Source organism: Micromys minutus (genome assembly GCF_963924665.1).
Source record: "Micromys minutus genome assembly, chromosome: 2".
NCBI lineage: Eukaryota > Metazoa > Chordata > Mammalia > Rodentia > Muridae > Micromys > Micromys minutus.
Window position 1 is genome coordinate 54,266,774 of NC_137971.1, and position 16,554 is coordinate 54,283,327.

General features: G+C 50.6%; 1 protein-coding gene across 1 annotated transcript; it reads left to right on the forward strand.

The window, feature by feature from the left end:
- Positions 1–11,822: 11,822 nt before the first annotated feature.
- Positions 11,823–15,767, forward strand: GAL (galanin and GMAP prepropeptide; the record flags this gene model as incomplete). The annotated part of the gene is made up of 5 exons (XM_080913634.1): positions 11,823–11,903; positions 12,559–12,613; positions 14,250–14,339; positions 14,708–14,785; positions 15,700–15,767. 5 exons carry the CDS (start codon positions 11,823–11,825, stop codon positions 15,765–15,767), a joined length of 372 nt encoding a protein of 123 aa, XP_080769760.1.
- Positions 15,768–16,554: the final 787 nt, after the last annotated feature.

Consider the following 16,554-nt stretch of genomic DNA (forward strand, 5'->3'; position numbering starts at 1 on the left):
TAAAATGAAAAGTTAATGATCTTCAAAATAAGTAAATGAATATAATTTTTAAAATTAAAAAAGTCAAAAAATCTTAGAGGGGGTAGGAGAGATAGATAAGTAGATAGATGATAGATAGATAGATAGATAGATAGATAGATAGATAGATGATAGATAAGATGATAGATATAGATAGATAGATAGATAGACAGACAGATAGACAGATAGATAATAGGCTGGTGTGAAGAGCATAAGTCAGTTCCCAAGTCACCCCAACTTAGGCAAGCATTGAGCCGGGATGACCAGGCCATTCACACAATGGCAGCTTGCCCAATTCTCACCCTTATTTTTAGCAGAAAAATCAGAGACCAGAGAAAGATAAACCTGCCCCTCTGTCCAGGGGACCCCTTGTCACTCAGCCCAGCAGCAGCCTCCAGCCGGCAGCTCCACACAGGGCTCTGCTGACTCTCATCAGGGAGTCCTTGGAGGTCCAGTTAGGGTAGAGCTTACATGAGCAGCTGGACCCAGGAAGGTGAGCATGGTAAGAGGGAGGCCCTGTTGCAGACTGGCATCAACAGGTGTTTACTGGGAGGCTGAGCCCCCAGGGCCCTGACCCTCAGGGAGGGGTTCAGTGGGCATTTAGCATGGCACACCACACCTGCATGGAATGGGGTTTTCCTAACTAGCAATCCCTACATAACCGGGCCAAATGACCAAGAATCCATGTAAGAGAAGGCACACATGTAGGTGTGTCTTTGCTGGTATTGTGTGCATAGACACATATCACGTGTGTATAAGAGCAATAATAGGCATATATGCATACTGTGTGTGTGTGTACACATGCCATGGAACATGTGTAGAAGTCAGAGCTGATTTTCTTCTTCCACTGTGTGGTCCTGATAGGTAGAAGTCAGGTTGTCCAGCTTGGTATCAGGCACCTTTACCCACTGAGCCATCTCTTTTTGCTCCGGAAGCTTTGTAAATACACTTCCTTAAAAGACTCGGTTTTCTCTTCTCAGAGACCTGTGGGACCTGGGGGCCAACGCTGCCCACCAGGTCCTGCTTGCTTAGTTTCAGATCTGTAACTGTTGCATGCCCCCTGTTCCGGCAAAGTCCACCCACCCTGGGACTCTTTGAACTTAACTGCCAATGACCTTCTTGGGGACCTACTAGGAGTAGGAAGGCAACATTGTGCCCTTTGACAGCTGGCTTTTCGTCAGTGGCCGAGGTGGCCTAAGCTTGTGGGACCTCATAGCCTATAAGATTGCAGGCCCAGAGTTCCCACCACCCACAGGTCTCCACAGCTGGTACCCAACACTTTTCTCTGCTGTGCTGGAACATCCCACCCTGTTGTAAAGAACACCAGGTCTTGGGAAATGGGATATCTGATGGTAATTTGAAATCTCTTCTTGGTTAATCGGACAGAAATGCCAAGAGCTGTCTTCGCAGCTGAACTCTCAGCGGAGAAGGGTGCTAAATGCTATTTAATTCTCCCCCTGTCACAAGGGAGAGTCTAAGTGCCAGCCTGTTATCTGCAGTCTGTCTTGTGCAGGCTTTTTCCTCCCCGCCGTTGGTTGACAGAACGTTCCTCAGATCCAAGGGGCTTGAGCTCATCCTGTTAAAAGACAATGAGCAAAGGAACAAAATACATTGTTTTGGAGGAGGCTCAGAACACTGGCTGCTTTGGAGGACCCCGGTTCAGTTTGCAATACCAACATGGTGGCTCCCAACCATTTAACTCCAGTTCCAGGGGATCTGGTCCCCACCTGGGATCAAGCCTGCCTCCAGTGTAGAAATCCAGGAAGCTTGTTGACACTTATGAAAATATTAATCAACCACCCCGTCTTCTCATCTCCTTCTACAGATTCCCTTTCTTTGATCCACTCTAGAGGCCATGGGGGTTAGAATGGGTCAAGGAGAGATCTCAGCCCAGCCCAGGCCTTCTTCCTGCCCTTGGGTCTCAGTTGGCCTTTCCCAGAGAAAGACCAAGCCTTCTCCTTGTTCAGGGTGTGACTTTGAGTTAGATGGGACCTCCCTAGGCCCTACTTTCTAGTCTGAAGCTAGAGTGAGAAGGGCAGGTTGGGAGGCCCCTATAGTGTATTACAGGGGAGAGTCTGACTGAAGCCACAGTCTTTCCTCCTGAGGCCAGGCAAGGGTGGCTGCCTGATCTTGAAGGGTCCAAAGTACCAGGGAGCAAAGGTGGTGAGGAAAGGTGTTAGAATGCCCCAGGAAGGAGTGGGAAACACCTGCAAACACCTTGGGAGGGGTTCAGAAGGGACAGAGGCCATGCAGGACAGCCAGAGACTGCCAGGGCTCTGTGAACTGAGCCTGGTCTAGACAAAACTAGCCCGTCACTTAAGCCCATTGTGAGTGGCTCCCCAGATTAAAGAGGACAAGACATGAAAGATGCTCTGCTGTCATCTGGCAGGCTGGACAGCCCAGGCTAGCCTTTCATCTTTGTAGAAAGCACCTCATTAGGGCTCAGGACATCATGGAGGCCCCTGCCCTGCTCTGCCTGCCAGGCCCTGACAGATCTCAGCTCTCTGAGCCGGACTAGATGTTCCTTTCCTTTCATGTACTCACTGGGCACTGGTAATGCAGGGACCCAGAAGTGCACCACCACATCCTTGGGCCCCTCTTGCTGTCCATGGGTTCACAGAGCAGGGAGCCACAGGCTTCAGTCCCCTGGATCACTTCTCCATTCACCTCCACTTCCTCCTAAACACCTATAGGCTGGGGCTAGCAGCTTTCCCCTGGAAGCATCCTCCTGTGGCATGGGTGAGGCTGACTCCACCCCAGTGCTGAGCCTAGGTGGTCAGCGTCTACCATCTTATGGCCATATGAATGGTTTAAAGAAAAATTATTCAAGTCATTATGATGTCATTAGTTCTGTTCCCAGGGGTGGGCGAGACAGATAGTATTTCTAGAACAAGAGCAAGCATATCCCTGGAAACTCAGAGGTGCAGTCCAAGTGTAGACTCCAGGTGAGGAGTGAGAAGACAGTGAAGACAGTGGGAGGTCGCCGGGAAAACATTTGAACTTGATCAATGGGAATGACAGTTCCCAAATCTCCAGGCAAAGTAGAGATGGGGTCAGATTTGTGTTTCAGAAACTTAAAGGGGACCTGGAGAGTTGCTGCGAGAGGGGCTGCTCCTCACTGCCATAGCCCCTACGTCCAGGCTGAGCTGTGGCTCTTTGCCACACACAACATAAGAAAATGGTAATGAGGACTGGCAGGTAGAAGGCTGTCTCTTGCTTCTTCAAATTTGACACTTAGCTGCTGTATTCTGAGGAAGTCAAAGTGACCACAAGGAGGGAAATAAAAGTGCTGGCCTTGGAGATACTACCACTGTCCCCTGGGGTGCTCCAGGCTTTTAGCAGGCACCAATTCACATAAACTATTAGAGTCCAAAACTAAAGGGACCCACGGTGATGCTGCACTGGGCAGGAGAAATGGGCTCTTTTAGTACTCGTTTTGTAGAAATCTGATACACAAACAGTGGAAGTCTGGGAAGGAGAGCTTTGCCTGGTTCCTTCATGGGGGGTGGAGCAGGGAACAGGGTAGTGGCTGGAAGTCAGGGGCTGGTTTGACAGCTGTTCCTGAGTGTCATTTCCTGAGAAGAATTCCCGAAACCCCATCCACACACTCATGTTCACATCCAGAGTAAGTTTCTCTGGCCATGGTACCAGCCAAGGCCAGCTGTCAGGCAGGGGCTGCCATCCGGGCAGCTTGCAGGACAGCTTGCACTCCCCGGAAAAAGCTGTCTCTGGAGACAGTAATTGGCCATGTCCTTTCCTTGTTGAGTTCAGCATGACTTTTCAAATAGAATAACAGGGTTTGGGAATTTAATTCCCCCCACCTAGGTCACAATGCATGATGTTATTGTGTACCACAGTGGGAGAAGATGTCCGTGGGCACTAAGGGCCCATTAACTGGATTTCCTCTTAATTAATTCTTATGTCCATGTTTTCCTAGCAGATTTATGTTAAAAAAAAAAAAAAAGGCCTGTTTTAGTTAGGGTTTCCATTGCTGTGAAGAGACACCATGACCAAGGCAATTCTTATAAGGGAGAACATTTAATTGAGACTGGCTCACAGGTTCAGAGGTTCAGTCCATTGTCATCATGGCAGCATCTAGACAGACATGGTGCTGGCGCATGGGCTGAGAGTTCTACATCTTAATCCAAAGCCAGCCAGGAGAAAACTGACTCTGGCCAGACTTGAGCATATATGAAACCTCAAAACTCACCCCCAGAGTGACACACTTCTTCCAACAAGGCCACACCTCCTAAGAGTCCCATTCCCTATGGGTCAAGCATATTCAAACCACCACAAACCTCATCGGGACTTGTCATTTCCTGTGGCTCCAGTAGCCAATGCTTTAGATTGTCGGTGTGATTTTTCTGAGAATGCCATTTAGCACCCCAGGCAATCCTCAGACTTGCTATATAGATCAGGCTGGCCTTGAATTCACAGTGATCTGCCTACTTCTTTCTGCCTCTTTTCAAGCATCAAAAGTGTATGCCATCATGTCCCATGTCTGGGATATCACACTGGACTTGAGAGCTCAGGTTTATTTCTTAATTAATAAACTAATTTATTTTTATACATATAGGTGTCTTGTCTGCATGCATGTCTGTGCATCACAGAGGACAGAAGAGAGCATGTAACCCCTTGTAGCTGGAGTTACATACAGTTATTAGTAGCCACGTAGGTACTGGGATTTGAACTCAGGACCTCTGGAAGAGCTGTCAGTGCTCTTAACCTCTGAGCCATCTCCCCAGCTTTTGAGGACTGGGCTCTAACCCTCCACCTGCTCTGGTACCTGAGGTCAGACAAAACTTCAGGGCATCTAGCTACATTTAGACTTCAGATCACCAGAAGTCTCTTCTGGCTTCTACGACCAATGTGTGCACATGGCAAAGAGATGTACAGGCAGATATAAACCTACACATGAAAACAAATTAGTTTATTGATTAAAAACAAAAGACTCTCAAACCAGGTATGATGGCCAGATATGTAATCTTTGGGATTATATATCCTGAGTATTGCATGAAGCATATATTCAAAAATACTCATTTGTTAGGTTGGTGAGCTGCCTCGGCGGGGAAAGGCACTTGATGCCAAGCCTGGTGACCTGGGTTCAATTCTGGGCGGGAGAGAACTGATTCTTGAAAATTGTCCTTTGCCCTCAAGGATGTTTTGTGAACTTACGTAAGAGTTTGGAGGCTGGAGAGATCGCTGCAGCTCCAGAGGACCTGGACGGCTCACAGAGGACGGTGGTTCACAACCGTTACTGATCCTATCCCCTTTTCTGGCTTGCATGGGCACTGCAAACATGTGGTATACACACACACACACACACACACACACAGACACACACAGAGACACACACACAGAGGCAGAACACTGGCACATAAAATAAAAATAAATAAATCTTTTAAAAGTACAAGTAAAATTTTAAATTGTCTATCTAAATTTCCAGTTTAGCTCACATTTTCTGTTTGTATGTGTCTAACCATGCCTGAAGCATTTGGACAGCAGTGGGGGTGAAGAGAGTGCTGTGTTAAAGGAAAGACCCAGAGCAAGGGGGTCTGAGGTGCTCAGGTAGAGAGATGGGTGGGGTGGAGAGGAGAGGGTGGGGGCACAGGAGCACCCTGAGGGAGAGGAGACTTTGGCAAGGCAGATTTCCTAAGGCGATGTGAGGAGCAGCCAGGACAGACATGGGGGAGAAGGGCAACCGACCAGTGTTCCACATTGCTTTGGATTTGACACAGGAAACTCTGTGTCCCAGAAACCCCTGCACCCTAGGAAACTGGCATGGTTGCATACACAGCAGGAAGGCTTCTAGTTGGGACCAGCAGGAAAAGGCTAGAGCTGTGAGGGTGTCTGCTGCCTGGAAACAGTGTGAGCAGGTGGGGATCCCCTTAGGAGGAGGGATGGGTAGATGAACCTGAGGGCTGCTTCAGTGCACCTGGTAGAGCTCCTCAGCCCACAGTGGCTCCTCTGACTCTATCGGAAATGTCTGCTCATGAAGCCCAGCTGGGGAAAGGCTGGTCAATGGTGTTGTTCCTGTGGGAAGCTGTGGCTCAGCCCTTGAGGTTCTGAACATGCAGTGACATGGAGATACACAGTGCAGACTCGAGAGGCCATCGGGAGAAAGTTAAGTAGGCGTCAAGAAGAAAAGCAGCCCCTGAGAAGGCTCAGAAGCTACCCTTGAAATCTGACAGCTAGCCCCTCTGAGGGGCAGTGGCAGAAAGGACATTGGTGCTTAAGAGCATGGATGTCACACTCTGAATGAGGGCTGGTGACACAGAGGTAAAGGCCCCTGAAGTGTGCTGGGTCCCTTAGAAGGAGACAAGCTGTGGATGTCTGCGCAGGCAGAGGTGGGATGTCCTCTACAGCCTAGCGGCCCTCCAGAGACTTTACATCCCGAAAGCCAGATGGGCCCCGTCTGGCCTGGACGATGCTCTGGATCTGACTCAGGGCCAGGAAACAGGTACAGCTGGCCAGGGCTGGAGCTGAGTCACCAGCTACCTCAGCCTCCACCGTGGGCAGTGGCCTGCTCATCAGTGGCTCTCTGCTTCAAGCTTAGCTGGGTGAGTCACCCCAGGGTGCATGTGGAACCCCAGACTACCAGGAGGGGTTGTGTACCTGATCATCTCTACAGTTCCCAGAGATGGCTCAGCTCTCAAAGCCCCTTCCTGGTGGGAAGCCCAGTGGGCAGAGTTGCTGTGGGCAAGGCAACAGTGCAGAGAGAGATTTCACAATGGGCGTTTCCCTGGCTCAGGAAACATTGCTTTAAAGTCCCATTTGAAGCACACCACTGTGCTCGCCAGGTCCTTCCATGTCCCGTGTCTCTTTCCTTCCAGCCTCAGAGCCATGTGCCTATCTGGGGCCATGAAAAGGACCTCACCACAAAGCCCTGCCAAGGCTGCGTGCCCCTAGGCCTTTAAAATTGGGTACCATCTTCCAGAAGCTTCTTGAGGACAGAATTCTCTAATGGGAGGCAAATATAACCAAAATACATTATATGCATGTAGTGACTTATCATAATGAGACCCATTATTATGCATAATTAATGTATGCTAATGGGGGCCAGGGAGAGAATGGTCTATAAATTGATCACCACGTGATCAAGGGACTACATTCTATCCCCAACAGCTATGTAAAAACCCTGTGCATAAATGGTGCACACTTGTAATCCACTGCTGGGAGACAGTCAGGTGGAGCCTTAGGGCTCAGGCTCTAGTCATCGGATTTGCAAGCTCCAGATCCCACTGAAAGACCAAGTCTCAAGACAAAACAAAATAAAGCAAGGTGGGCAGGTCCTGGGGTACCAAGACCTCCACCTGGACACATCTATACACATAAGCACACACACAGATTGTTAACAATAAATTCAACAGACACTCTAGAACTAACAAAAAAGCAGCGTGGGGATGGAGAGATGCTCAGCAGTTAGAGAGGAGTGGCTGTTCTTCCAGAGGACCCAAGTTCGAGTCCCAGCATCCCTGTGGCTGCTCACAATCCCCTGTAACTCCCATTCCAGGGGATCTGACTCCAACATCTGGTCCCCATAGATACTGCATGCACTTGGCACACATTCACTCAGGCAATACCCCATATGCACATAAAAATAAAAATAAAAATGTAAACATTTTTTAAAAAATAAAGAACTCTTTAACTGAACATTAGTGAATGGCCTCAGGTTTTCGTCCACCACCACCTCAGCTTGTCCACCACCACCACCCCTCAAGGCCTGCTCCCACAACCCATAGGAAAACACCTGCTGTTTATATGAAGGAAGGTGGGCCAGCTTTCACGTGTGATTTGAAGCTGTGAGGCAGAGTTACACTGGACAACTGAGGACAGGCACTCAAACACCCACAGGATGGCTCAGTTCTGTCTGCAGACATTTCCCTTATCTAACACTTTTCCAAGGGGATATTTTGTTTTGTTGTGATGTTTTATTTATATGGCTTGTGGGTGCCTGACAGCATTGTACCACTGAGTACACTCCCAGCCCCTAGTGGGGGAATTCTAACCATGTGGTCTACTCCTGTACCATAAACCCTATCCCCAGATCCTGTTTTCCCCAGAGAAAATTAAGTTTGGAGACTTTCTTTCCAATGGCCTCTGTGTTACTAGGGTCAGAGGGAAGGGATTGGGACCAGCCAGAAACCGTGGGAAGAGAGAGTCAAGGGCACAGGCATCTCCAGGGTGAAGGCCAACCAGTTTTAGATCACCCAGCTATTTCCTTGGTTGCTTTTCCAGGCATAATGAGGTCACAGTGAGGTGTAGGGGTGCTTATCTGTCTGGCAGCTCTCCCTAGCCTCTTCCTTCATGACTCCATCTTCCCAGCATCAGCACCATGGACGATGGATGACTGGTCCTTCCATTTGCCTGGCTGTGCTCATTTATCTATCAGACATCGGGTGAGTGTTTCATGGGAGATGCTGATCATAGTAGCTTCAAATGCATCCACTGTAAATAAAACTCCAAAGTAACAAGGCCTGAACAAAAGGATACTTTCCCGCTGTTCTGGAAGGAGCCTAGAAGCTGGCAGCACAGGACCCAGTCACAGGTCCCCACAATCATTAGTCTGGCTGTCATCCACTGCCATCATCTTGGGCTGCAAGATGGTTGCTCCCCTCCAGCCCCCACCTTCAAATTCCAGACCGAAGGAAGAAGGAAAATTGAGAAGAGGCATATTCACAAATCCACGAGCTGTCCTCCACTTGGAGAGTGCAGAGCCCTGGCTCACTCAGACAGACCTACCTGCCTGTTAGGTCTGGCTCCCCAATCCACTGCTCTTCTCCTGATAAGTGAGTCATCATTTGGAGAATTGTGGTGTATTTAGGTCTACACCAGACTGGAATCCCTGTGGGGACAGGCCCTTCTATTGTTTTCAGGCCACACTCCCACATGGGGGGCTGTCCTCCAGCCTCCCAGCCCCCCAACCCTGCTCTTTGGTATTCAGATTTGGGTGTTTTTTCTTGGTGGCAGGCAGCAGCAAGCAGGGCTTCTGAGGAAGTCTGGACTTACAGGTAGGAAAATGACACTTTGTGTGTCGTGTCCATTACTTTAATGGTGACCCATTTTGCTAGCTGCACGCTGGGCTGCCTCGAAGATGATAAGTTGACAGTGACTCCACTGGGTCATTGCTGAGTGAGGAGCCCATTAGAATCAGGCCGTGGGTTCCAGCACGGCGTGTACCAGGAAGCAGAGACCTGTGGTCCTGCGCCACGTCCTCATCTGTAGGAGTCTGTCAGTGGTATGGGAAGTCACAGCTCTTCCTGTTCCTGCCTTCCCTCCTCCCAGTGTTTCCCCAGGAGGTGCCAGCCACACTCCAAGAGTTAGAGAGAAATCCCTCACCCAGCCAAAGTGGAAGCAGTGATGTCAGTGGCTGCCCCGCTGCACCTGGTGGAAATACCCTGGAGTGGCACTGAAGGGCAGGCTTTGAGTCTGGCCTGAGTCCCCACCCCCTTAATAGAGCCTCGTTTATTCCAAGCTGGGCTGGAGCTGTGTAGCCAAGAGTGAACTTACAGCTCGTTCTGCCCTGCTTTTCAGGCATTGAGATTACAGTGCAGACCATCACACCCAGCTTGCTGCTCCTCTTTAAATGCGTTCATAACTCCCAAGTCTATGCGTATGGACTGTGTGCTTTCCCATGAGACATGGAAGACAGGAGGCCAGCCTTGGTCTTTTTTCTTTTCTTTCTATTTTTAAAAAAATTCTACTTTACTTTTTGAGATGGTGTCTGGTCACGTTGCATAGGCTGGCCTTGAAGTTCTATCCTGCCTTAGCCGGGGCAGCTGAGCTGTGTCTGGCTTCCAGTCTTTTAAGATGTTCTTATTGACTATGGGAAGACTTCTTTGCTCTGCTCGGCCCTCTACCCTGGCTACTTTTGAGCAGGGGGCCACTGTGGGTGTGGGGGGCTCTACCTTTTGGTCAGCTGGCAGAGAGCTCAGCCAGTGGCCAGTGTGAGAGGCATGTCCCTCTCTCCTTGCTGAGACTCCAGCAGGGCTTGAGGCCTTAGCCTGCCTGAGGTTGGATTTCCCTGGAGACATTGGGAACTGTGGGCAGTGGGGTGTTGTCCACCTATTGGTTCTGAACATTTGCAAGAAAAGGGGTGACTCAGAGGCAAAGTATTGTTTTGTTAAAAGGAGGGCCAGCAAGATGGCTTAATGGGCAAAGACAGTACAAGCCTGGAGTGGAGACCCAAGTTCAAATTCCCAGATCCATATAAATATGAAAGGAGAGAACGAACTTCATACAAAGTTGTCTCTTGGCTTCCACGTGTGAGCCATGACACACCCACCCAGACATGATGACCCGAGTCTTCTAGCACTCTGTGGCCTTCCTGTCCCTGTGGGTCAGTGGATCCCTCCAGGGGTGGCCAGAGTCTACATAGCCTCCTGAGTCTAGTGTGGAAACACTTTGGAATGTTAAATTAACACTTGCCATTTGCCTTGTACTCAGCTGGCCTCCAGGTCCTCCATGGGTCTTAGGGAAGACGGGAACTCCTTGGCACAGGGCCAGGTCAGTGCTCATCAGGACACTGAGGTTAGCTCAACTGACCGTGTCTCATGTGGTAACACTGCTGCTTGCTCCAGCAAAGGAGCCATGCTGAGCCACATACAGGCTTCTCAGGACCTGGCAGACAATGCTAGTGGGTCCACTTCTGAGCCAGGTGACAGAGCTCCTGATGAGCCTCAAAGGCTAACACATTTATCAGAGGGCTGCACCTGGATGAAAGTTCTCACACTTTGGGAGTCCGGAGTTGCTGCCTCTGTGTCTGTCCTGAGCTGTGATTTCAGGGTGTGTATATGCCTGTGTGCTGTCCCTGAACAGGAGGCTAAACTCCCCGGGTGCAGACAGCTCTATACCTTGGCAAGAATCTGGCTTAGTGCTCTGCAAGACTCAGCCACAGCTAAGACAGAGCCCACTCAGGAGAGGGGGCTCCGAGGGAAAACAGATGGTTGGGGCTCTGGAGGAAAGACGCAAGGCTGCCAGCCATTCCCCACCCTGTCCTCAGCTCTGAATGGCTGCACCCCTCCCTTTTCCCCAGCAAAAGGGGAGTGGAGGACCCTGGACCAGGGTAGAGAAGCTGCAGTCACATCCAGGTACAAAGCAATCTCCAGAAATTTGGTTTCTCAGGTGTCTGTGGCTGGCCTTGTTTGGGCTTTGGGGTGGTCTATTCCAGCCCCAGCTCTGGGATGGAGTGCAAGACCTCCCGCCAGCCTCAGGATGGGGGTGTCTGGATGGGGACTCACTCTTGTGTGAGTACAGGACAGAGTAGTGGGGAGTGAGTCTGTGATGCAGGGTTGGTCGGGTGACAGTCTGGGACTGTGGGTGGTCCTCTCCAGAGACCCAAAAGCGAGAGCGGGTTCTGGTCACAGCGGCCCTTGGGACTCGCAGGAGGCGGCGCTGAGCGGGTGACGCGGCAGCTCCCACCAGGCATAAATAGCGGCGGCAGCCCGGCTCCAGCCGCGGACGTCGAGGGATCCTCGTGCGCTTCCCCCGCGCCGCTGATCTGCGCCTTGCAGTGAGCGACCCTCCCGCCGGCCACTCTACGCTACGCCTGGACCGAGACACCTGGAACTACACTGACCAGTCACGCCCGGTTCCCACCACTGCTCAAGGTACCCGCATCCCACCGAGGCTTGCCAGGCCCTAGTCCTCCTGTGGTTAGCCGCCCCATCGCTGCCCCTGCACCCCTCACAGCTCCGTCCCCATCACCACTCCCACACCGATGCCATTGCAGTCCAAGTGCCCCAGACAAGTGCTTGTGCAGGGCTGTTCAGGTGGTGTCAACTCATCCACTTCTTTCCTTCCAGATGGCCAGAGGCAGTGCGATCCTGCTAGCCCGGCTCCTGTTGGTTGTGACCCTGTCAGCCACTCTAGGGCTTGGGATGCCAGTAAGTACTGGGGACAGTCGACCTGTAAAGAGGACTAGGGGTGTCAGACCTGAGGATCAGCCTAGAATGAAGAATAGTTCACTGTCCCCATGGCGGGGGCGGGGGGGGGGCTTGGGAGGGGAGCATGTGTCCTTGAAGCTCCAGGAGGGCTGGGAGGAGGGCTGAGTACCATCTGAACACAGGTTCAAAATGGTTCCATTCATGGGTGTAGAGGCCCAGGTTTGTAATCCCAGCACTCAGGAGGGAGGTGGAGGCCGGAGGACCAAAACTTCAAGGCCAACCTCCCCTACATATAGAATTCTTAGGATGGCGTGGGCTATATAAAGTGCTGTCTCAACAGAACAGCAAGGAAAAGCCTCCCATTTGTTGACTGAGTGCCGGTGGGTGACACAGTCCTCAGCTCGAAGTAAGCCTGTCACCTGGCTCTGAAGACAATACTGGGAGGTATCAGCAGCAGAGCTCTGGTCTGGCTTAAGCATTAGTGAACCCTGAATTAGTGCACACAGTAGTGTGTTCAGGTCAAATGCAGTCACTCCAGGCAGTCTGGATGCCAGGTTTCCTGCTGTGTTGTGTTCGGGAGCCAAGCACAGGCTACTCTGCACCCCAGGCAGGGACCTAGGCCATCTGACTCCACATTCTGTGTCATCTGTTTTAGGCAAGAGAGAAGAGAGGCTGGACCCTCAACAGTGCTGGCTATCTTCTGGGCCCACGTGAGTGATGCAGGGCTGGATTGTGTGTCCTGATGTGACTATGGGAGCCAGGAACTGTTCTCATAGCCCATTTACTCAGATTCAAAGCAGCAGGAGGCATTCCCATGTGGTTTTGGGGACTGTGGGTTTCCATTAGCCTAACCCACAGCCAACTTAAAACACCTGCTGCATTGTGGGTGGTGGCAGGGGCAGGGCAGGGGACCTTTCTCATTCCCTGAAAGACCTGATTCCTGCAGGCCTCCACTCTTTTCCTAGCAAATGAGCTCATTCCTGGGGTCTCCTGACATCATCCACACCAGCCTCCTGGGAACCCCAGCGCCTATCCTGCTATCAGGCAGAGCCTCTGAGAGCCTGCTCTGGCCTGAACCTTCTTTCCCTTCCACTTCTAAAACCTACCCTGACACTCGGCATCTGGACATCCCTTGGGCTCACCAGGGACCTCCCATTACTGATCTACACCTTTAACCTTAGCACCGGTTCCTTCTAGAAGTTTCTTTTACTGACTTCCCCACCTCATCCCTCCACGGGGCTTTATTCAAATTTTCTGAAGGAGTATTTCAGGTCTCCTTGGAGTTGTGTTTGGGCTCTCTGAATCCCCTCTCTCATTTTATGGTACTCTGAAGCAGTCCTCTGAGCTCTGGTAGGCAACACTAACAAACTGAAGGTAGCCAGACACCCCACCTTGAGACCCACTTGAGCTGATTTCTTTCTTGCTCAAACCTGCTCCCTAGTCTCAGCTCCACTGTCACCCCAGCACCTTATGCTAACACTAGTCTCTGTGGCACAGGTCCTGCTCTGACCTCAGTTATTAGTGTTTTCTCTGCATTCACAGCTGAGGAGAGTTAGAATCTGAGACTTTGCCAGCTCCCAGCCACTCATGGAGTGGGGTGGGGCAGAACATGGTTCATCCCAACACTATCGCTGTGGGAGATGGAGACTGGTGATTGTCTTTTGAGTTTGATATTGTTTGTGTAGTGTGAATGCTTTTACATGTGAACACCAGAGATGGGGATTTGGCTTGGGGCTGTGTGCAGCTCTGCAGCCATAGAGGGGAAAGGTGTTTGCAAAGACTGCCTGCCCTGACCCCAGTTGATGTCCCTGGATGTTTGTGACTTGCATTAATGCCTTCAGTTGTGAACTATCCCAAAGGAGAAGACTGGGTTGGAAGACAGTGGCTCCCTCCTGAGAGCTGCCTAGTTACTTTCTGCTTTTAAATTTACATGCACAACTGGATCTGAGATGCCTGTCTGCCTTAAGTATACTCACTCACTGTCCCCTGACTCATGAGTAGAGGCGAAATATACATTCACCCAGCTCTTGTCCCCAGTCCACCAGCATGGAAGGGACAGTGGAGAGGGGCCTGTGCTTCCCAGCTCCAGAGTCTGCATGAAGCCACATGTTCATGCTGCAGATGCTGTGAGGGTGATTGTTCATGCTGCAGTTGTGTGTGGTCATATTTTGAAAAACAAACCTGCCTGGAGCCCTGTGCAGCGCCCCCTGGAGACACTGCTATCCTCTGCTGAGGTGTCCACATTTTTGGCTTTATGCTGGTGGCCCAGCTGTGTGGGGTCTTCCCCTAGGGTTGAAAATGGGATGCACCACAGTGATAGATCCTCCCTCTCTGGTCTGCAAACAGATGCCATTGACAACCACAAATCATTAAGGGACAAGCATGGCTTCACAGGCAAGAGGGAGTTACAACTGGAAGTGGAGGACGGGAGAGCAGGTAAGGCCTGAGTCCTAAATATACATCCCCATTATTCCTGGGACTCCCAGGTGCATATGGGCATATGGTGGTGACACCCACCACCCTCCTGCTCCAGTCATTGCCTAAGACTGCCATAGCCAAGCCCAAGAGCCTGCAGGCTCACACACTCTGATCTGCCAGAACTGGGGAGCCAAGTTGTGGGGCATGCAACTACGACAATGAAGCTGGCCACAGAGGCCCTGGAAGAGCTGGCCCAAGACCCCTCCACTTCTCTAGAAAGGCCCTGACTGGCTTAGGATGTCCCCAGGCTCTCTGCCAGCCTCCCTGGCCTTTGTGAAGGGTGGTAAGGAAGCAGGCTGTGAACACTGTTCTTTTCCATTGTCTAGGAAGTGTTGATGTGCCCCTGCCTGAGAGCAACATCGTCCGCACTATAATGGAGTTTCTCAGCTTCTTGCACCTTAAAGGTATGTGAGTGTTTTCTATCTAAAATAGTGTCTTGGACTGTAGCTAACCCTAGTACTAGCTTCATCACACTCGAACATCTTGTGCTGGGGCTGAGTATCACCAGGCTGATGTGGGAAGAGTAAAACTTTGGATACAATCCTCTCCTGGCCCCTATTTTTGGCATAATGATTTTGGGGTATAGAATGCCTCAAGCCAGGTTCTGTGAGATCACAAGAAGCCAGTGTTAGCACAGTGCCTGGCAGGACAGCTCTGGAAGAAAGCTGTTTCCTCACTCTGTTTTCTGCCCTTCCAAGAGGAGCTGAAGGCAGGAAATTAAAACAAAGGTGGTGCAGGGTGGAGAGGGACAGCCCAACACTTGAAAGCATTTGTTCTTCTTCCAAAGGATGGGAGTTCAGTTCCCAATACCTATATCAGGTGACTCACAAACTCCTGTAACTCTATCTTCAGAAGATCTGAGACCCACTTCCTGCTTTGAGGACACACACACACCCCACAACATACACCACACACACACACACACACACACACACAACATAAATGAAACAACGTCATTACAGAAGCAAAACCATCCGTCAGGGCAGGGAGACTGTGGGAGAATTGACAGTGTTAGAGCCTTCAACACCAGGTCCCCAGGCCTCTAGAAAGCTTCTAGGGCCTTCCAGAAATGTCTGCATAGCTGTTATTGCATAGGTGCACCATAGCTCTGCCGGGCTTTTATTTAGTTTTGATCCCATGAGAAAGAGTTCTTGGATACCAGCTTCATGCCTCCAATAGCCTGTCCTCTTTGAAGAGTAGACAGTCCTTCAGATGCTCTCCCCAAATCAGGGTCTCCACAGTGAGAACTCGCCCCCTCTATAGGTATAGCAATTTGATTCTCTCTTACACTAACTACCTGACTGCTCTTCTTATTTAGAGGCCGGGGCCCTCGACAGTCTGCCTGGTATCCCCTTGGCCACCTCAGAAGACCTAGAGCAGTCCTGAGACCATGCCCACAGTGCACGTGTGTCCTGTGCTGTAATTTAAAGTCATTCTAGGCTAAAAAGAATCTTTTGCCAACTCCTCAAGCCAACCTTCTGTTCTCTGCTTTGATGCTGTGTTATTATAATTAAGATGTTTTGATTGGAATAATTATAGTGTGACATAATAAAAACTAGCAAGCATCTGTTTGGTTCTTCTGTGCTGCGGTCTATCACTGTCATCTCCAATGTGGTTGTTTATTGTATTTTGTGTATGTGTATACACATGCACATGTGCACCTTGTGTACTGAACTCAGATCCACAGGCATGGCAGAGGTGCCTTTACCTGCTGAGCCATCTCTCTGGATCCCCATGGTGTGTTTTAAAAGGTAATGGTAGCCATCCACTCATGCATTAGATAAGGTTTAAACTCAAATTCCACAAGGACTATAGGGCACCTGTCAGCTCTTGCTGTGCTCAGCTCAGTTTGATGTAGCTGTCTAGTGTGTTGCTGAGGCAAACAAAGGCACAAATGGATACAAGCCCGCCTGCAGCAGTGGCTATGGAGACAGGAAGAACTGGCACTGAGCAGAAAGCAGATAATACCCGATCAGAGAAGAAAGCAGGTGACAGGACAGCCAGGTATGCACATGATAGATGGAACTGAGCCTTACCTCCTGTGTCTCCCTGGCTAGAGGACAGGCTGCCAGCACTGGCCTCACCTGGCTCCTATGTGGGTCCTCTGCAGAACAGGGGAGCCCAAAGGGAGTCCACAGAGGCTCCACACCAAGGGTGAATTCAACCTCATAGC